The sequence below is a fragment of the Pipistrellus kuhlii genome, unplaced genomic scaffold, assembly GCF_014108245.1.
Source record: "Pipistrellus kuhlii isolate mPipKuh1 unplaced genomic scaffold, mPipKuh1.p scaffold_m20_p_30, whole genome shotgun sequence".
NCBI lineage: Eukaryota > Metazoa > Chordata > Mammalia > Chiroptera > Vespertilionidae > Pipistrellus > Pipistrellus kuhlii.
This window is the reverse complement of record NW_023425530.1, coordinates 1626854-1649143: the sequence shown is the minus strand read 5'-3', so window position 1 is coordinate 1649143 and position 22290 is coordinate 1626854. Positions and strand designations below refer to the sequence as shown.

Sequence of the window (22290 nt, the reverse complement as noted above, 5' to 3'; positions counted from 1 at the left end):
AGTGTGGGCGTGCAGGAGGCAGCTGGTCAATGAGCCTCTCTCATCATTGATGTTTCTATCTCTCCCTCTCCCTTCCCCTCCGATATAAATGAAAATATATTATTAAAAAATAAAAAAGCCCTTCCCAGAGGCCCATAAGACCCTGCAGGGCCTGCCCTTACTTTCTCCCTCTCACTCCACTCCACCCACAGAGGCTTCCTCATTAATCCTCCAACCTGTAAGGCCTGGTCCTGCCCCAGGGCCTTTGCACAGGCTGTTCCCTCTGCTTGGAATGTCCTTCTGCCAGAAACCTCCTTAGCTCCCTCCTCACCTCCTCCAGATCTTTGCTCAAATGCCACCCTTTCAATGGGGGCTTCTCTGAGCACCCTATTTTTTTTTTAATAAATCTTTATTGCTCAGATTATTACAATTGTCCCCCCCCCCCAATAGCTCCCTTGCACCAGGCTCCTGCCCCACCTTCTGCCCTTACCTCCCCCCCTAGCCATTGTCCTCATCCATAGGTTATACTATTTTAATCCAGTCTCTTTCTGCACCCCACACCCCTTTCCCCCTGATAATTATCAATCCACTCCCTTTCTTTACCCCTGATTCTATTATATTCACCAGTTTATTCTGGTCTTTAGATTTTTATTTTTTATTTTTTGCCAATGCTAAAACTAAACCACATACATGTTATTTTCAAAACTTGTATGTCAAGAGCAAAACTCTGGCTATTAAATAATAACAACAATGCCAATGCAAAACAACAAAATGAAAAATCAGAATTATGGACATATTAATATTTTTAGCTACTAAATAAGTCTCTTGTTGCTGGTGTAGATTTACTCAGAGTTCTTGGACTTGCTGCACAAGACTTTGCAGAAGACTGGAAGCTAACAGATGCTAGCATGAGCAGGAACATGATTAAAGAAGTAGCTTCCACTTCAGTCTTTAATTTCTACAGATGACTCCATGTTGGCACCTCAGTCCCTTGCGTAGCCTTCAGTTTTCCTCTCCCACTTTGCTGTCATCTGGGCAACTCTCAGTCCTTTTGGGTGAAGGGACACAGGAGCTTCTCTGAGTCCATTGTGATGACAGACATAACACTCTGGTACCTGAACTGGCTGCATTGCTCCTTCTTTCCTTTCATTTTGAACCCAGGGTTCGACCCCACAACACTCCAGGCCTGGCTGCTCTGGGCCTGGCTTCTCTGGGCCTGGCTGCTGCTGCTCTGGGCCTGGCTGCTCCGGGCCTGGCTGCTGCTGCTCCGGGCCTGGCTTGCTCCAGGCTGGATGCTGCTGCTCTGGGCCCAGCTGCTGCTGCTCCGGGCCTGGCTGCTATGGGCCTGGCTGCTCTGGGTCTGGCTGCTGCTGCTCATCTTCCATTCTTCCATTTCTGGGCCTGCCATTCTTCCATTTCTCCAGCTGGTCACATTTTAAGAGCCCCATCGGTCCCTCATTGCTCTTATTATCATATTAATTGTTGACTATTAACTACCCAGTACCTCCTTCCTGTGGTTTTGGATGATAGATGTCCTTCATATTAGTTTTCATTTTTAAATTGTTGTGGGAGCAGCAGACCAGTTGCTCACCTATGCCGCCATCTTGGTTTCTCCTCCATGAGCACCCTATTTAAAATTCATTGACATTCGCACCCACCAGATCCTCCTGACTTGGCTCTTTTTCCATAACACAGAGCACATTTGGACAAAGTAAGTCACGTATTCATTGCCCACATTGTCACCTGCCTTCTCCATGAGGATGTGAGTGTTGTCTGTTGACTGCATTGCTGGATCCCAGTGCCTAGCACACAGGTGCTCAATAAATGAATGTGAATTATGTTTAAAACATCCTCTTGCTTCCATGCTTCCTTCGGCATATACTGAGCACCTACTGTGTACCAGATTGGTTTCAGATTCAGGGGATACAGTGTTGACTAAAGCAGACTCTGTTCCTGCCCTCTTGGGGCTCACAGCTCTGTCAGGGAGTCAGACATGACTAGGTGGTTACAGCTTGGGTAGTCCAGGGTGTGATGGGGTACACAGAGGTTTCTGGGGGTGTCAGGGAGGGTTCTTGGAGGAGGACGAAGAGGAGCCAGTGTGGTTGACCTGGGTACGTACAGGACGTGTGTCTCCCTGGCCCAGAGAATAGGAAGCTTCCTTTGTGTGAACTCAGCTGAGGCGATGAGTACTCATTGCCACCAGGTGGCGCTGACGGCCAGTGTGTCCAGCCGCTCCTGCTCAGCGCTGGGGTGGGAGTATCCTCCCAAGAGAACCCTGAGGGACAGGGACCCCCAGAGAGTGCCCCCTCTCCTGGCTTACAGCCTCCTTAAGGCAGCAGCCCAGCCATATAAATCTCCCTGCTAATTGTGTCTTTGGAAATCGCCAGTCTAATGCTGCTGGGGACCAGAGACCAGAGAGGGCAGACACATGCAGTCCTCCTCCTGCCCAGCCTGCACAGCACCTCCGCCCAGCCCAGAGTGCCCCTGGGTGGGGATCTTTTATTTTTAACTTGGTCAATGGACAAGGCCTTATTATAGCTCTGGGAGGCGTAAAGGGTTTCCAGTTTCCAAGGGAAGTTACTAGTAAAAAAATATTCTTCCCAAGAAAAGGAGCGGCCTGAGACCTCTCAGCTGCCCTGGCCCAACCACCTCTCCTCTCCAAGGCTTCCTGGGGTCCCCTCAGACCCCCTCACTGGGCTCTGTGCCCACCCCCACCCTGTAAGCATGTCTCTGTGCCTGACTCCTCCCTGGCACGGGAGTCCCCTTTTGTCATACGGGGTGCTGCTGCTCTGTGGCATCCTCCCGCTGATCCCCAAACTTGGCTTACCTGTCTACTGTCCTCTTACTAACTTGTTTCTACTCCTTGAGTTGTTTGATAATTTTCTTTAAATGGATCTTCCCTCCACCCCCACCCCCAGAATTAGGTAGTGGTGATGCTATACAACCTTGCAACTATACTAAAAGCCACTTTACAATGGTAAATTTTATCTTAGTAAAAAAAAATTTTTGTATAAAATACGAACTTGTCTTTATTTTTCCTTTTAAATATGTTTTCATTGATTTTTGAGAAGGAGGGAGAGAAACACTGACTGGCTGCCTTCTGCACGGCCCCTGTGGGGATCCAGCTCACAACCCAGGCCTGTGCTCTGACCTGGGATGGAACCGTGGCCTCCTGGTTCACAGGTGGACGCCCAAGCACTAAGCCACTCCAGCTGAGCTCATCTTTATTTTTAAACTTGGGTCATTTGCAGTATTAACATCTGTGAACTCACATGTTGGGGGCAGCGAGCTATGCTTTCTTCCTTAGGACACAGGCAAATAAACACATAACTATTTTTTTAAATATATTTTATCGATTTTGTACAGAGAGGAAGGGAGAGAGATAGAGAGTTAGAAACATCGATGAGAGAGAGTCATCGATCAGTTGCCTCTTACACACCCCCTACTGGGGATATGCCCGCAACCAAGGTGCATGCCCTTGACCGGAATCGAACCCGGGTCCCTTCAGTCCCCAAGCCAATGCTCTATCCATTGAGCTAAACCGGTCCCGGCAACACATAACTATTTAAAAAATTTGAAACTTTGTTCATGCATTAAATGTACAAATGGGTGGGCATATAGCTGCCCTATAACTATGAGAGCGCTACCGAGTAATTATTGTGTGGCAGGGCTTTTTCATGGGTAGACTCATTTAACCCTTCATACAATGTCAGGAGGCAGCTGCTTACCATTACCCCATTTTACAGATGAGGAGACTGAGGCACAAGGAAGGGAAATTATGATACCAAGGTCATATGGCCTGTGTACTAACCATTACTCCACACTGCCCAGTGAGCATGCCCATTCTCTGAAAGAGGAAACAGCTAAATCAGAGAAATGATTGGTGGGCTGAGGACTGAATCTTACCATGTGTTTCATTCAATTTAAACTAGAAAGAAAGAAAGAAAGAAAGAAAGAACGAACGAACGAACGAAAGAAAGACGGAAGAAGGAAGGAAGGAAGGAAGAAGGAAGGAAGGAAGGAAGAAGGAAGAAAGAAGAAGGAAGGAAGGAAGAAGAAAGAAAGAAAGAAGAAAGAAAGAAAGAAAGAAAGAAAGAAAGAAAGAAAGAAAGAAAGAAAGAAAGAAAGGAAGGAAGAAAGAAAGAAAGAAAGAGAAAGAAAGAAAGTCCTGGCAGAGTAGCTCATTTGATTAGGGCCCCAAGGTTGTGGGTTTGATCCCCAGTCAGGGCACACACAAGAAGCAACCAATGAATGCATAAAGAAGTGGAACAACAAATTGATGTTTTTTCTTTCTCCCTTCTCTATTTTCAAATCAATAAACAACTGGAAAAAAAAATTTAAGCAGCTTTTTGTTTCAATAAAACTTTATTTACAAAAAGGAGGCTGGATTTGGCCCAGGCCTAAGCTTGCAGACTTCTGCCATAGATCTCGGATTCTCCATTTTCACTCTCTTAGAAGCATTCAGAGCCCGTTTCTCTCTAGCACTGCTCCAGCTGCTGCAGTCCACACGTTTCATATGTTGTGTTTTATCTCAGTTCAAAAGATTTTCTAGTTTTCTGTATTTTCTTCTTTGACTGAAGCTGGGCCACAGGTGCCCACCCACCTGTGCTACCTTCCTGTCCCAAATGACATCGGAGGTTGTTGTCCTTTAGAAGTCAATGCCAAGCCACTTCAGCAACTCACGGGCCTACCTTCCCTGGACTGAGAGCCTCTGATAAGTCACTGAAGGCAGACTGCAGCGGTGCACCAGGCACTGTCCTGGGTAGACAAGGCAGCTACACGGGCTCCAGCAGCCCCAGAGCCACCTCGGGCCCTGACCTCTGCTCCGTTTCTCTCCAGCCCATTAAACAGTCCACCACCCACCCACCTACTGGCTCTGGCTCAAAATCTAGTCCATTTAGACTCCCCCCGATCCCTGTTCTCCTAGATCATCACCAGCTCTGGCCAGCCAGCTTCCAAGTAGATCTGACATCTGTCCACCCAGGGCATGACTTGATCCAGCCCTCTTCTCCGCTGTACTCACTGGGACACCTGCATAGCTCGCCCTCCCCCCACCCCCATGGGCCGTGGTCCCTGGTCTCCAGATCCACCCCAACCATTCCTCCAGCCTCACTCACGGGGATCTCAAAATTGAAAGCAGGTCACTCCTCTCCTTGGCTTGAAACTGCCCCAGCTGCCTGTCTCCCTAAGGATAACACCCAAACAGCTCCCTGGGGGCTAAAGGCCCTGCACCCCTAGCTCCTCCTGCTCCCCATCACTCACTCCGATCTGGCCGCACAGGCCTCCTTGCTCTCCTTAGAAGGAACCGTGTGAGTTCATTTATTCATTCAGCAAACACTAAAAGAGTCCTCTGGGTGGGGCCTTCTCTCACACACTGGGAACACAGCCGGGAAGAGCCTGTGCAGTGGATGTTCAGGGGAGGGACAGGATGGACAAAGGACGCTTATAAAGAAAAGGATGGTTCTGTGGGTTAAGGTTATAGGGGTTGAGAAGGAAATACTAGTACATGAGGGGGATGTGGTGGAAGACGGCTGGGGCTGTGCCTCCGACAACCGGGGAGGGCTTCACAGAGGAGGTGACATTTCGTCAGGATCATTGCTCGATGGGCTGTAGGAGAGAATGTTAGCGCATAAGGCAGGGGGAGAGGTTTGACCTGGGGGGGATCTCAGGTGTCTTGTTCAAAGCCCAAGTTCAAAGTCTCTTCTGTGACCTACAGGAACCCCAGGGGCTGGAACGCTTCTCCCCCAGCCCTGCAGGAGGGGTTGCCTAGCACATGTTGTGACAACCACTGGCTGGAACCACCCTCTCCGCCCAGCCCTCACAGGACCTCCCACAGGAATCCACACCCGCCCATCCTCTCTGGGCACATGCAGCGCCCTGCTGTGCCAGCGGTTGGTCATCTCACCTTTCCGGCCTCTGATGTGATTCGGAGCTGTGCTATCTTTAACTCCGGGCCAGGACGCTCTGATCCCCTCCCCGCCCCTCCCCTGTGGTAAACACGCTCAGATGACAGCGCTGGAATCCGGTGGGGGTGGCAGGTTCTGTGTAGGACAGGGGGAGGTTCTGGGGGGGGGGGGGGGACAAGCCATCAGGGCCTGCCCCTCCCCCCTCCCACCGTGTCCCCTGCTGCTGCCTCAAGTAGTCCAAGGACTGGAATTTCGGGATTTGGCAGGCATTCATCCATTTCCTTACTCAGCACCTGGGTGCTAAGGGCATGGCAGTGACTAAGACAGACCCTCACAGGGATCTGGAAGGTCTGGGAAAGGCATTATTAAGCAAGTAAATGAGCAAACGAGCAGGATTTCAGTTCTGCGGGGGCAGGAAGTGAGGTGGGAAGTGACAGTGAGAGGGGGGGAGTGGCTCCCACTGGTGAGGGGGGCTGCACGCTTCCTGGCCGAGTGAAGGTGAGCAAATCCCTGCCGCTCATGGAGCCTCACTTTGCTCAGCTACCAGTGACGCGGGCATTATCCTGGCTGTGTGGCCTTGAGCGGGCCACGTGGCCTCTGAGCTTGTTTCTTCACTGATAAATTACGGTTAATGGTTTTATCATGTGCTTTCTTGTGTTGTTTTTTGCCTTCCTCCATCGAACCTGTTCCCTATTACAGAACCCCATTTCTGGGCTACTGATTGTTCTTTTTCTTATTTTTTATTTTATTGACTTTTTAGAGAGGAAGAGAGAGGTATAGAGAATTAGAAACATCGATGAGAATCATGGATCAGCTGCCTCTTGCACACCCCGTACTGGGGATATGCCCACAACCAATGTACATGCCCTTGACTGGAATCGAACCTGGGACCTTTCAGTCCGCAGGCCGATGCTCTATCCACTGAGCCAAACCGGTTCCGGCTGGGCTACTGATTGTTCTGATCCACGTGAACGTGAACGCTGGGTCTCTGGCTGGCAGAAAGATGCCTTCCCTCCTGCTGGCTGCCCTGTCAGGACCCCGGAGGGAGCAGGCGACCGTGCTGAGCTGCGGAAACAGCCTCCCCGGGCCCAGGAAGGCTGTGACTGCGAAGCCTGTAAGGAAAGCATTGCCACAGATCCGTGTTCCTTTTCCGTGAGCCTCCTAACACCCTTTGTCACCTCAGAATAGAAAGAATGCATACTTGACCGGGCTGTGGTGAGCAGTCAGAGGCGGCCCACTAAGGCACGCAGAACGGTGCCAGCACAGTCCGGGCTCAGTAAGTGCTTCTGCAGTTATGTCTCTCCCAGGACACGGCTCGGAGCACCTGCTGATTTGAAATCCACTCCTTTAAGGCAAGACATAGTCATGTGGTGCCCGAGTGGATATTAGCTATTGAGGGCTGTTGGAGAATTCTCCAGCCCAATGAACTACTGGAGGCAAATGTCACCAGGGCACGGCCTGGTCTTGCCTAGGCCACAGGAGGCAGGAACATGGAAATCATCCGCCTCAGGAATAACAGCTCCAGCCTCCCCCTAAGGGACTGGCAAACAGTGGGTGCTTTGGAAAACCCAACCGGGCAGTGCCTTGGGTAGGAGTTTGACTGTACTCATGTGGGGGGAAACAGAATTCCACAACTGAGATGGCAGAAAAAAAGAGGGGAGGCCTGGACTTTCCTAAGGGGGAAGCAGCTCCAGGAAACCCACCAAGTTCATGGACAGACAGACCTCTGGGGCCACAGCACCCACGGCTCCATCCACGGGTCTGTGAGGTGGCAGGCTTTCAGAAGGGTCACGCCCACCCTCTTTTCCATGCCAAGTGAGGGGTTTGAACTAAGGCGGGCGGTGCTCACTTTTTATGCGGTAATACTCCATTTCTGAGCGCAATCTTACACAGAGCCCCAGCACATAAAGAAAAACTCCTGCATGGAGGCATGGAGCAGACTGACATACTTTGATGTGGGGATGGGTGGACGAGAAGAGATAAACCAAAGAATTTTTATACTTATATGCATAGCTCATGGAGACACAGGCACCTGGGTGCTGAAGACCTGGGGGGCTGAGCAGGGGCTGGGAAAAGGGTAAAGGGGGGGGGGGGTGTTAAAATGGGAAATATCTGTAATACTATCAACAATAAAACGTGTATGTGTGTGTGTATGTGTGTGTGTGTGTGTGTATATATATATATATATATATATATGAACTCATTAGGATGGCAGCCTGAGGGCATCTCCTTTAAGTGGACTGGCACCATGACCTTTTACTCTCAGGGTCACCCTTTTCCTCCCTTTGCCCCCCGCTACCCCAGCAGGAACTGTTGGGTGGTTTTCTTCTCATGTTCTTTTTAATGACAAACACCAGCACAATGTAATGGCCTCATTTCTTTATTCTGTGCTGTTTCCCACCTCCAAGAGGGTAAACCTGGTCTTGCGAATAAATAACATCCTAGTAACACTGCAAACCCACACGAGGCCTAGTGTCCTCAGAGGGCAGAGTATCCGTGGACCTGCTGCGGTGTCCGAGGCCCCAGGTAGCTGCCATCTGACAAGGCTGCAGAGGTGTGGGGTAAGGATGCTGCTGTCCTGAATGTGACCTGAGCTTCTGTCCCCTTCTGCTACTCACTCTTGTTTAAAAGGCCAGGAAGAGTCCCCTTTGTCTGTCAGGGCGTAAGCAGTACTTCACGAGAAAGACCTTCCTGCAGCAGGTTCTCGAACACACGCACTTTATACCTGAGTGATGGAAAGCCAAGACTTTGTACCATCTCAGCTCTCAGCATTCACCGTCTCATCCAGCTGATTTATGGAGTTAAATGCTGCACTTAGGGTTTCCTTAGGAAGACCTGAGCAGTGCCGAGAGTAGCTGGAGCCACTTAGGGTGGCTACCCACAAGGCTGTGCACTTGTAAATCTGTGCAAAGCCGAGCCCCCAAACAACCTTGCTAGTTCTCACTCAGTGGGAAACACATCAAGCTCAGCTCCTTGGGCGTTTGGCCTGAACCTATTTAGAAAAAAAATACTTCTCTAATGAGGACGGAAATACGGGAGGCTCAAGTAAAAGGCAAATGAGTGAAGCTTTAAGAAAGGTACAGCCACCTGCATTTTAGGAACAGATACTGTGGTCTGCTACCCCCTTCACCAAATTCTCCACACAATAAAGCTTCTCCTGAGGGCCTTGGCAACCTCAGGCATGACAAAACCCTGGGTGCACAAAATTAACCTATCAAGTCTTCAAAGGAAATGTCAAATTCTTAAGAAAAAAAGAAAATATGGCAGCAAAACCTCAGAACTCCCGTGATGCCTGCAGCCTGCCCACCTACTAAATAAACAGAACACCAAACCAGCCCAAGCTACGCAAGCAGCAGGCTACCCTAAACAGAGAGTCCTGCCTGTGTGGGAGAGAGTGGGGGGCAACTGTGCTGTAAGAAGTGAGAGATGGTCTTGCTTCTTGAGCCTCCAACTTTCCACTCTGGGAGCCCCCGTTCCTAACACTGCATTCTGTGGCTGGGTTTATCCAGCCACATGAGGGGCAAAGGACAGACCCAACTTTCAGTTTCTTCTGGTTTCTAGGATAGGAAAACAATGGCTTTGATCCCTCTGCCTCTCAGGAAGCAAAATCTTCCTACACCCAGGCAGATGGGATGTGCAGAAAGTAGCGCATCTTCTCCCCACGAAGGACGGTGCATGTCCTCCTGGAGAAACGTAGTTCTCCGAGCACATGCATGATCCTGAAGGCTTCTAGAACCAATAGCTAACTCCTCTCCCCACCTTCTGCTAGGTGAAAGGCTGTGGGGTCGGGAGAGCCCTTCTTCCTGTTTCATGCCACTTGAAGTGCTCACCAGGAGATGGCGAGGACTGGTGTGGGCACCTCTCCAGGTTTCTCCCCTCTCGGAAGCCTATCAGTGCAGTTCAATGAAAGCCTCCAGCTCCTCAGGGATGAAGCCTTTGTAGGGGATTTTATTCTTGTCCAGGGTGCGGGCTGCAAGGCACTGCAGGGTTACGTAGTTGAAGGGCTGGATGGTGCTCTTGGCCAGCAGCTTCTCATCCAGCAGCTCGTAGGCTGTTTTCTTGAAGGCGTTGGTGGCATCCATGTGGGCCCCGGCTTCAATCAGGGCGTTCATAATCCCCGGACAATTGTTCTGGGCAGCTATGTGCAACGGTGTGTTGTTGTCAAAGTCCCGACTGTCTGGGTCGGCCCCACAGTCAAGCAGTACCTTGACCACCTGGAGGGAGGGGAACCTGCCCACTGGGTACCGGCCCACGTTTGTGGTGTCCTTGTCCACGGCCATGTGCAAAGGAGTGAAGCCATTCTTGCCCCGGGGGGCACACTTGAGCAGCCGGTAGACGGTCTGATGCTTCAGATGCTCCTGGTCGGGCGTGCACTCCACTTTCTCCAACAGGTAGAGCAGGTGGAGGATGATGGCCAGGGCCTTGGTGAACTGGACAGAGTCCCCAGGCTCCTTGGGCAGCTGCAGGGCCCGTTCCACTTCCCGGACCCCCTTGCAGAGCACCCCCATGAGATCAGCAAAGCCAATTTGGGTGCCCAGGCTGCCCTTGGCTGCCCGGTCCTGAAGTACGTAAGAGAAGAGTTCGGCAAATGAGAGGAAGCTGCTGGCGGTCATGGGGCTCAGGGGCTCCAGGTTGTTCTGTTGCATGTCTAGGGCATATTTCCACAAGCGGATGCAGCGCTCAAAGTTGCCTGAGTCGGCGTACACGGCACCCCTATATCGGATATAGTAAGAAGTGTCTGGGTGAGAGGGCCCCAGGATGCGCTCTCGGATCAACAGGGCCTGCATGCGCATCTCGTCCGGGTCGGTTATAAGTGCTTCCAGTTCCTCGGCCGTGTTCACCTCCCTGGAATAATCATAGGCCAGGACCAGCTGCGGGGGCTCCGGTTTGGGCAGGTACTCGCCCCCCTGGTGCCGCAGCTCCATGGCCCGTCTCCAATGTTTCAGGGCCCCAAGCAGATCACGCTTCTTATCCACATACGTGGCCCCCAGCAATTCCAAGGCTTCCACAGCAGCTTCCCGGCTGGTGGGGCAGCAGCTCTCATAAGTTTCACTCAGTGGTTCCTCCGGGGAGGAAGGGCCGCAGCCGGCCCCCTGGGACTTCTCGCATCCCAGACCAGAGGGACCATCTTGGGCCAGCCCGGGCTGCACCTCCATGCCGGCAGGCTGCTCCTGAATAAGGTATTCCACGATGTTGGTGTGGCCGGTCACACTGGCAGCCAGCAATGGGGTCATGCCGTAGCCATCGCGCTCCATGCGAGCGTTGCACCCGAGCAGCAGCTGCAGGATCTCCAGGCTGCCGGACTCGGCGCAGTCGTGCAGGGCGGTGTTGCCCTTGGCGCTGCGCCGGTTCACCTGGGCGCCCTGCTCCAGCAGGTAGCGGGCGATCTCGCGGTGGCCCTTGTAGCAGGAGATCATGAGGCACGTGTGCCCGTGCCGGTTGGCCACCTCCAGGTCGGCCTGATGCTCGCCCACCAGGTAGCGCACCACCTCCAGGTGCCCGTCGAAGCAGGCGGCGCGCAGGGGCGTGGAGTTGGTGCGCGTGGTGCGGTTCACCGAGGCGCCGCGGCGCAGCAGGCTCCGCACCACGTCCAGGTGGCCGGCGGCCGAGGCGGCCCACAGCGGCGGCGCGCCCTCGATGGTCTCGCCGTCGAAGTGCACCGAGCCGCTCGCCTCCACGCTCGCGCCGCACCGGTCCACCAGGTACTCCACCACGTCCAGGTGGCCGTAGCGGGAGGCGATGAGCAGCGGCGTCCCCTCGCCGGCCACCTCGCCCGTCAGCTCGTCCAGCTCCTCCCGGCTCCGGCCGCTGAGCAGCTTTTGCAGCAGCTGGAGCTTGCCGTCGCGGGCGGCATTGTACACGACGGTGCGGAGGTCCATGGTCCGGACCTCCGCCAGGCCATCGGCTGGCCTCCGGGAGACGGGGAGACGGCGGGCTACAGCCCCGTGGGCCCGGCTGCAACCTTCACCGTCTCCCCCGCCGCCATCTTAGGGGCTCCTTGGGCGGAACAAAATGGTGGCCGCTGCCGGGAGCCGCGGTCTAATGGGAGCTCACAGAGAAATGTAGTCCTCGGAGCCGGCCTGCTCTGTAGGATAGGGAAGGAACTGTGCGGTTTGAGAACTCTATCTCCCAGAAGCTCGCGGGCTAGCTGCAAGCGAACTTTTAGCACGGCGCATGGTGGGAACTGTCGTTCCATTTGCCGCCGACTGTGGCGGAAACTGTCAACGGAGGACTACAATTCCCGAGATGCAATGCCATCGCGATAGCTTATGGGACCCAAGGAAGTTTTGTGACTGTCTCAGGCCGAAGCCAACAGGAAACGCAAGCAAGCGCCAAAGACTACATTCCCCAGAAGTCACCGGGAGCGACTTGGGCGCCTATTACCGAGAGGGAAAGCCGGCTAAGCCGGCCGAGCAGTCTGAATTGGGCTACTGACCGACAGGGGGCGCTCGGAGAGGCAGGAAAGCCAGCAGGGCGAGGACAGTAAGGGTGCAGTAAGTACAGGTGGCCCCTAAGGGTCAATCTCGTGCACTCACTTCTCATGCATTTATTCTTTCCTTCACTCACCCTTCAATACTGTCAACTGAAGGTGGTGGCCACCAAGGCAGTAACTCCCAGGGATTCTCGGAGTGCAGTCATGAGGGGAGGCGTTAGGGATACAGTTGTGATATGGCGTGTGTGTGGACCGGCTGGGCTGTGAGACCGCTCAGGTGTGAGGCCGCTCAGTCCAGACAGCCCCGTGAGGGTCTCTCGCTGCTTCCCTGCCGGTGTCACGGGTCCTGCTGAGGGGGCGCAGTCTTGGAGGAAACTGAGAGGGAACTCTGTGGAGGCAGAGGTGAAGCTGGCCCGTTGAGCGGGCTCTCTCGTGTTTTTTGTTTAATTGTTTTAAGGTTCTGAAGTAATTTTTTTATCCAATTGGATTATAGGAAAGTCTTTTTCTCAATTTTGGTACTAATTATCCACTATTCTCTGAGGAAGCCAGTCCCCATAAAAGAAGTCAAGACCGTCATGCTGGCTAGACTAGTGTAGACCCTCTTGTTTGCCTTACCACCAAGCTGAACCCTGCCCAAATTCCTGACCTACCGACTCCATGACATGTAAGAAAATGGTTGTTTTAAGAGCGTATGTTCTGGAGTAGTTTGTGATGCAGCAATAGTGACTGGAACCGGGCTCAATGTAGCCTGTGGCTTTAATTTCACTGTCTATACTTACTAACCAAATCACACAGCTCCCTAAGAGTTTGTTTACTGTGTCTGCTTCCTCTCTGGAGGACTGCCTGTTCAATGGGAAGATACGCCTTGGTTTAGATTCTAAGAAACAGTCTCATTGTGTTCCTGGAGGGACCGGATAGATCCATGCTGCTTCCCGCAGCCTGAGGTATTGATATATGCCTTTATATAATTAGTTCAGCCACGTTTATTGATATTCTAAGCACGGACTGTGTTTTGGGTTCCTTGCCACAAGCTGGGGGTGTCGCAGTGAGCAGGCAGACAAGTGTTCTCAAGAACCCAGACTCTGATCAAGGGAGGGAGGCTAGGTCAGGGTGTGCAGTCAGGGAGGTGGGAACCCAGAGGAGGAATAGGTTAGACCTGGCTGGGGAGAGAAGGAAGAAGTTGGGAGGTGTAGGGAAATTCACTGGTAGGGAATTTTTCAGGTGAAGTTGTTGAAAGAAGCAGTGTTTTATATCATTCTAGTTAATCTGTTTGGCTTAATACATTACCTCAGGCTTGGTGACTGCTGTGGACTGAATTGCGTCCTCCCAGAATTCGTAGGTTGAAGCCCTAACTCCCATTGCGACCACATTTGCAGACAGAGGCTTCAGGGGGTGTCACCCAGCCTTGACAGTCATCCAGGGCCACTTCCACCCCATGCCATTTTCTGGGAGAAGCTCGTTAAGTCTGACCCACTTCAAGGGGAGAGAACCAGACACCATTCTCTCAAGGGAAGGGAGTTAGATGTGGGAGAGATGTCAGTAAGTTTGGAGATATGTTTTAAAATCATACACAGGCCCTAGCTGGTGTTTCTCAGTGGTTAGAGCATCAGCCTGTGCACCAAAGGGTTGTGGGGTCAATTCCTGGTCAAGGGCACGTACCTGGATTGCAGGCTTGATCCCTGGACCAGTCAGGGTGCATGTGAGAGGCAGCCAATTGATGTGTCTCTCTCACATCACTGTTTCTCTCTCTCCTCCCCCTTTCCTCCCTTCCACTCTCTCTAAAAATTTAATGGAAAAAATATCCTTCCATGAAGATTGGCAACAAACAAACAAACAAACAAACAAAAACACACCCCACAACAAAGAAAAAAAGACCACACACAGAGCAAAGACCCAGGCGATAGACCCTAGCATAGGCACGATGCGTTCAGTACTTCTCACTCCACGCCTACAAGACAGCCTTTTAGGGGAATTCTTCGACAGCAACGAGGGGACAGTCCCTTCTCTTTAAAAGTGCAATTGGTTCTTTTTATCACATACTGGATAAAACATTCAGAGCTAAGCACATCTATCAAAAGGACATTTCATCAAGTCCTCTTGATTTTTTCTACAAGATAAGACATTGCTGAATAAAAAACAGACATTGTCCGCACTACTTTCTTAGCCGTCTCTGGTGAAATATTTTATTTTATTTTATTTTTTATGGCAGAAGTCTGACTTGTGAAGATACCCACTCACACATGAAGTTTGGGGAAAGAGGGAGGAGTCTACCATGGGAAAATTATGTGGGGACATTTTATTCATTTTAATTTATTTTTTATTGATATCAGAGAGGAAGGGAGAGAGAGATAGGAACATAATGATGAGAGAGAATCATTGTTTGGCTGCCTCCTGTACACCCACACTGGGGATCAAGCCCGCAACCCGGCATTTGCCCTGACTTGGAATTGAACTATGACTCCTGGTTCATAGGTCGACACTCAACCACTGAGCCACACTGGCTTGGTCATGGGGACATTTTATTTCATTATTTTTTAAAATATATTTTATTGATTTTTTACAGAGAGGAAGGGAAAGAGATAGAGAGTTAGAAACATCGATGAGAGAGAGTCATCGATCAGCTGCCTCTTGCACACCCCCTACTGGGGATATGCCCACAACCAAGGTACATGCCCTTGACCGGAATCGAACCCAGGACCCTTCAGTCCACAGGCCAATGCTCTATCCACTGAGCCAAACCGGTTTTGGCCATGGGGGACATTTAGTCACCACTTCTCGAGCAGAGATACTGATATTGGTGGCATCCAATGATATGTATTCTTTCTTTCTCATTGAGGGCCTTACAGGTGACCTTCGCGCATTTCTAATAGAAATGTTGAGTAGCAGGAGTGTGTGGTTCTCTGTGACAACAAGCAAGAGAGAAGCTTTTCTTTGAGCATGCAAATTGAAAAACTGAAATAAGATTATCCCTGTTAACATGTGCAACTCATCGCATTTAGGACATTCACAATGTTGTACAACCATCACTTCTGTCTAGTTCCAAAATACAGGGGTGGGCAAAAGTAGGTTCATAGTTGTGAGTATGCAAAACAGTTTATTTTTTGTATTATTATTTATTGTATTATTTTCCATATGAACAACTGTAAACCGACTTTTGCCCACCGCCATATTTTTGTTACCCCAAAAAGAAACTCCTTCCCCGTAAGCAGTCACCCCCCAATCTATATATTTACTATATACTAGAGGCCCAGTGAATGAAATTTGTGCACGGGGGTCGGAAGGTCCCTCAGCCCAGTCTGCGCCCTCTCCAATCTGGCACCCCTTGGGGGATGTCTGATTGCCTCTCACAATCCAGGATTGCTGGCTCATAACCACTCATCTGCCTGCCTGCCTATCTGACGGCTTCTAACCCCTCTGCCTGCCTGCCTGCCTGATCACCCCTAACTGCTGCCCTGCTAACCTGATCGCCTCTAACTGCCTCTGCCTTGCCCCACACCCAGGACCCAGGATTCCCTCCTCTGGCCAGTTACAGGCACCCAGGACCCGGGCTGGCTTTGCCCAGGCCGGCCGCAGCTGCAGGGGACGTGGACGGGCTTGTCCCTCTCTTGGGCCGCAGCCTGACTGGTCCCCATTCCTCTCTCGCAAGCTCATTTGTGCCTGGCTGGTCCTCATTCTTCTCTTCCCAGTATTGAGTATCTGAGCAGTTAAGGTGTGATGGCATGAGGGTGTGATGACCATTTACATATTAGCTCTTTATTATATAGGATTATATATGTACATAAATGTGATATGCAAGTATATATGATACATGTTTATATTATACTGGAGGCCCGGTTGCACAACATTCGTGCATGGGTACGGTCCCTAGGCCTGGCCAGCAATCAGGGCTAATCAAGTTCCCAGGTTCCCCACCTCTCCGCCTCCCCACCTCCCTGTCTCCTCCTTCCCTCATTTCCTCAACACCCCTGCCACTGGTCACCTGTCGTGATCCATGCTGCCCCCTGGTGGTCAGGGCATGTCATAGCATGTGATCAAATTTCCATTCTCCTGGCCGAATTCCCAAGGGGACACTTTGCATATTAGCCATATATATATATGAGAAACTAGAGGCCCAGTGCACAAATTCATGCACAGGTGGGGTTCGGTCAGCCTGCCCTGATAGTGTTTGATTGGGATGGGCCAATGGGGGGAGGGCCACAGGCGGTTGGCCAGTCGGCCCTGCCCCCTGGTCGAACTCCCAGTCAAACTCCTGGTGGAGAGGACAATTTGCATATCAGTCTTTTATTATATAGGACTAGAGGCCCGGTGCATGAAATTCATGCACTGAGGGGGGGGGGTGCGGTATCCATCAGCCCAAACTGCACCCTCTCCAATTTGGGACCTCTCAGGGGATGTCTGACTGCCTGTTTAGGCCCAATCCCTAGGATTGGGCCTAAACAGACAGTTGAACATCCCTTACACAATCTGGGACTGCTGGTCCCAACTGCTTGCTTGCCTGCATGATTGCCATTAACCACTTCTGCCTGCCAGCCTGATCATCCCCTAACCACGCCCCTACCAGCCTGATTGACGCCTAACTGTTCCTCTGCCGGCCCAAGAGTCCCCAACTGCCCTCCCCTGATAGCCCGGTCACCCTCAAATGCCCTCCCCTGCATATTCCCTCTTTATTAGATAGGGTTTTTTCCTTAACATATTGGACAGTGTACCTGCCGTGGTCTTGACAAACCAGTAAAAATGTAAACCCAAACTAAAAGTGTCATAAAATAAACTCCTTAAACAGGAATTTCATGAGACCTTGGAAAGGTGATATCAAGTGGTTGTTTCTTCCTTTTTTTCTTCTCTTTCTTTTTCTTGATGTTTCATCTTTTGTCCTTTCTTTCTTTTCTTCTTTTATTCCCTTTCTGTCTCTAATCACCCTGCTGGGGGCAAGGGAAGTTCCAAGGCTATAGGTGTATGTGGGGGGATCACTCCATGGGTGCAGGCCCTTTGGAGGCTGACACCCCAGGCTGCCCTAGGGAAGGGATAGCTCTTGGGGGCACAGCTTCCTCCCAGACCTACACCCCCCGGCTGTGGATGGGAGCTGATTGCTGGCAGGGAGCGGGGGGAGATAGGCAATTGAGAGGCCTCCCAGGCCCACAGCCCACGCCAAAGCTAGGAGCAGATGGCATGTGGGGGTGAGGGAGTAGGGGATGAGGGGGATGGGAGGAGGGTGTGGTCACCGCCCAGGCCTATGGCCCAGGTTGCAGCTGGGAGCTGATCACACAGAGGGTGCACAGCCGCCTCCCAGGCCACTACCCAGGTAGCCACTGGGACCTGATCTTGCCAGGGTGTGTGCCACCTCCCAGGCCTATGGCCCAGATTGGGGCTGACAGTGGATCTCATGTCTCAGGGTGTGTGTGTGGGGGTGCGCACCGCTTCCCAGGCTACTGCCCGGGTCACGACTGGGAGCTGATCGCACCTGGGGTGTGAGGCCACCTCCCAGGCCACTGCTCAGGCCTCAGCTGAAGCTGATCACACAGGGGTGCGAAGCCCTCCCAGGACAGCAGCTCAGGTCACAGCTGGGAGCTGATAGCACTGGGGTGCGCGCCCGCCTCCCAGGCCACTTCCCTGGTGGTGGCTGGGAGCTGATTGCGCAGGGGGTGTGAAGGGCCTCCCAGGCCAACAGCCGGGGCCTCATACTGCCTGCTCTCAGCGGCAGCCCTCCCTGGGCTTGAGAAACTGGGCACCGCCATCTTGCGTTTATGGGTGCCGCCATTTTGTCACGGAGTGATGGTTAATTTTCATATTACTCTTTTATTATATAGAACAATGATATATCTATAATATAATTTATAACAAAATATAATGTATTATAAATATTACATACATGTATAAGATACATAAAATGTAATGCATATGTATACACACATACATATAATATATATATAATGTTTTCTGAATAATTTGGGGAAATAATTTGGAGCCTTTACAACCTTTACTCTTAAGTACTTCAGTGAGCATTTCCAAATAACAAGGACATTCTCTCCCAGACCCACAGTGTAATGATCAGAATTGGAAATGTCACACTGATAAGCCCGATCATTTAATCCTTCATCCAGATTCTGAGACTTTCCTTCGTTCCAATGGTGTCCTTTCCAGCTGCCCCCATGGAAGTCAGTGACGTTCACACCCCTTTCCTGCTTTCCTTCTCCTGACCCAGACTGGCTTGTCACCGAGTCTGGGCCAGGTGGGATCAAACGAGAATAATTTTTTCCCCTCCAATTATTGCCTCCCCTGCTCTCTTGTCAAATCTCCCTTCTCTCCCCTGAGGAGCACATTGTGTAATGTGACTGATCACTGTCAGTGAAAAAGTCCTGTCCTGTCCTGTCCTGTCCTGTCCTGTTAGCAATTTCCATCTCAGAGCTTTCTTCAACCCCTTGCTGATTCGTGATGTTACCGGGAAAACTTGGGGCAACTCCCCACTCTGCCTAATCCCTTCTGCCTCACTTTGCACACGTGCCCGTGTGCTCTGGCTCGGAGAGGGGCTCTGAGTGCACCAGCAGGTGTGAGCTCTGACCACCCACACAGCTGCTCCCCCTGGATCCAGAAAGGCAGGCATGGAGAGCAGATTCCTGAGGCCGATATGGGCTGGGGAAGGAAACTCAGCTATCTCCTTGTGATGCTGCCTGCCTGTTGTCATGGAAACCCAAGCCACTCTCTTTTGAAGGACCCATTAAGGTGCAGGATATAATCAGCACCCTGTCTGGCAGACCCCCACCCTCCCTGGACAATGCAGCATCTGAGTTGGGCCCTCACCACCCCTCTCCAGCCCTGGCTGGGGATGACTCGGTATGTGACCACATGTCTCCTTTTCCTGTCCACATCTTGGCCTCCTCCCCCGTAGAAATGGCTGAGGGACATGTCGCAGTTGCCACATTGTCTGTGTGTATCAAATTATGAGAAGGGTGTAAGATAGTGGCTGAAAATGCAGACACTGTATGCAAACTGCCAACAGTCAAGTCCTGGCTCTGCCACCCAGGGGCTGTGCAACCTTGAGCGACTTGCTTCAGCTCTCTGAGCCTCGGTTTCCTCTCCTATAAAATGGGGAATGATAATGGGGAATTACCTCTTAGGAGCTAATATATGTATAGCTGTTAAAATAGATCTAATATATCCATCTGATGTACTATTATCCAGCTACACAAAAGGAATGAACCATGGGCACACGCTACAGCATGGATGAACCTTGAAAACATGCTGCTCCGTGAAGGAAACCAGACACAAAAGGCCACACAGTGTGATTACCCAGGACATGCAAACCCACAGAGACAGAAAACACATTCATGTTGCCAGGAGCTGCAGGAAGGAGTGTAGGGGTGGGGAATGAGTGCTTAACAGGAACTGTGTTCTTTTTGGGACGATGGAATGTTCTGGAATTAATCAGGTGGTGGTGATGGTCGCAGGACTCTGTGAAGTATGAAATGTCACAAAGTTGTCACTTTAAAAAGGTTACATGCAAATTTTATGCTCTGTGTACTTGCAAGGTTTAACTATTGTTCTGATGGAGGGACACACCACAATGACACTCACATAGAAGGAAGGCAGAACCCTTTGCCACTTGGAGCTCCAAATAAGAGGACATAAGGCTTACACCAGGGACAGGTGACAGTCAACGGGGGCTGTAGGGGCAGCTCATACAGGGCGAGCCAGTGGGGTTAGCTAGGTTTTCCCGGGCTTCCTGAAATGGGCTCATCTGAATAATTGGCCAAACTCCAGGACCATAGGGCTGTCCCTAGTTGCCTGGTGATGCCTAGCTCTCGGACAACTGAAGGAGGTGTCTAGTGGCCCTTGAGTATGAGTGGATAAGGGAACTGGTCCGGATGTGGACTTAGTCAATTGCTCAAGAGGACCTGATTGGCCTCAGAAATGGGTCCTTCCCTCTCTCCTTTCCTTCCTTCGTTCTGTGGAAGTAGCTACTCATTCTTCACCTGTGAAAGTCCAGACATAGAATTGCTGAGTCAAAGGGAAGAAAATAAGCTTCTTTTGTGCTTAAGCCACCGTTATTTTGAGCCTGTTAGAGTAATTGGACCGTCTCCCCATACATTGACAATCCCTGCTTCTTCGCCTCGCTCTCTGGCACCTTTGCTCCTGGAATCACCATCTTGTCTGAGACTCCACTTTCATGAAATCCCAAGTGAAGATAATTGGACAGTGACCAGATGGAATAACAAAATTGAATGGGCGGTCCCTTCAGTTCAGGTGCCCTCAGCTCCATTGCAAAGGATGGCTCATCTTCACAGGTGCATGTGGCCTTCGTATTTGTGTTGACAAAGGGGCTGAGACACCAGCATTTATGTCAACTGAATACTTATCAGGTGCTAACACTGGTCTGGGCATGGACGGGAGGAGGATGAAACTGGTGAGATTAAAGAAGGTGCCCCCTCCCAGAGGTCTCTGGGAGAAATGACAGGTTGGTGGATTTTATGTACCTTTATTTTTATTTTTGCTAGAGGCCTGGTACATGGAGTCATGCACAGGTGGGGTCCCTCAGGGTGACCTGCAGGGATTGGGCCCCAGCTCATGCCCCCAGGCTCGCAGCCCCGCAGTTCCTGCCTGGCACCCGGCTGTGGCCTGGCACCGTCCCCTCACCTGCTCCATTATCCTGCTGCTGCTGTCCAGGTCTCCTTGGGGCCCATCAGGGTCAGCAGCACCTCCACTACCACCCGCTGTCAGCACAGCATCACAGACACCCGCCATGTTCCACACTGCCCCCTTGTGGTCAGCGCACATCGTAGTGAGTGGTCGAACTCCGGGTCAAACAATTTGTATATTAGGCTTTTATCAAATAAGAAGATTGATTTCAGAGAGGAAGAGAGAGGAACAGAGAGATAGAAACACCAATGGTAAGAGAGAATCATTGATCGGCTGCCTCCTGCACACCCCACACTGGGGACTGAGCTTGTAACCCCAGCATATGCCCTGACCAGGATTCGAACCATGACCTTCTGATTCATAGGTTGATGCTTAGCCACTGAGCCACACCAGCTGGGGCATTTGGTTTTTTTAAATCTAAGGAAGGATTCCCCTAAATAAGAATCAGTGGGGCGATGGCCAGTGTGGGTCAGTGGTTAGAGTGTCGGCCCACACATCAGAGGATTGTGGGTTTGATTCCTGGTCAAGGGCACAAGTGTGGGTTGGGGATTCACTCCCCACCTCCACTGGGGGCCCATATGGGGGGCAATCAGTTGATATGTCTCTCACATCTCTCTCTCTCTCTTCCCCTCCTTCCCTCCCTTCCACTCTCTCTGAAGAGCAATGGAAAAAATATCCTCAGGTGAGGATTAACAACAACAAAACAGAATCAGTGGGGAAGCTCATCAAAATGCAGATGCTGCCCCCCCTCGGCTTATTGAGATCGGTGGGGTCCTTATTGAGATCGGTAGGGTCCTAGGAGTCTGCATTATCTAGGAGCTTCCTAGAGGAACCCCAAGGTGCTCCAGGGGTTAAGGGCGGCTGTGGGGGAATGGCAGGCAATGCTCTCAGCAGGGTGAGCCAGGCTGTGTTTGGAAATTTGAATTCCACCATTTCACCCTTCAGTCAATGGGAGTCTTGGAAGGGCTAAAGGCAGAGGTGGGACTTGGTCAGATGTGGAGAACAAATGGACGGTGGTGTGTGGTGGGGGGCGGGAAGAGACAGCCACGCAGGGATTGCGGCAGAGGGCTGGGGAGAGGCTGGGTTTGCCCAGAACAACTTGCCCTGGCAAATACCGGGTTGGGGAAGTGGATGAGGAGGGGAGGGACCCTGGGGTGTGGAGAGGCTGCCGCATTGATGGGGACCCAGAAGGAGGGGAGATGGGGGCTGGGTGGGCTGGATGTTCAGTGTGAAAAGATTAAGGTAGAGGCTGTGAGAGACCCATGGGGAGACATTTGTAGAAATCTCGGGGCAGAAACTCCTCTTTCCTAGGGGGCCCCTAAAAGGCAGCATCCGGTGCCT

The 22290-nt window shown here is 51.5% G+C and overlaps 1 protein-coding gene across 1 annotated transcript; it reads right to left on the bottom strand.

The window, feature by feature from the left end:
* Nucleotides 1-8249: 8249 nt before the first annotated feature.
* On the bottom strand, nt 8250-12514 carry FEM1A (fem-1 homolog A). The gene has a single exon (XM_036459898.2). It carries the CDS (start codon nt 11762-11764, stop codon nt 9776-9778), a length of 1989 nt encoding a protein of 662 aa, XP_036315791.1. The 5' UTR covers nt 11765-12514; the 3' UTR covers nt 8250-9775.
* Nucleotides 12515-22290: the final 9776 nt, after the last annotated feature.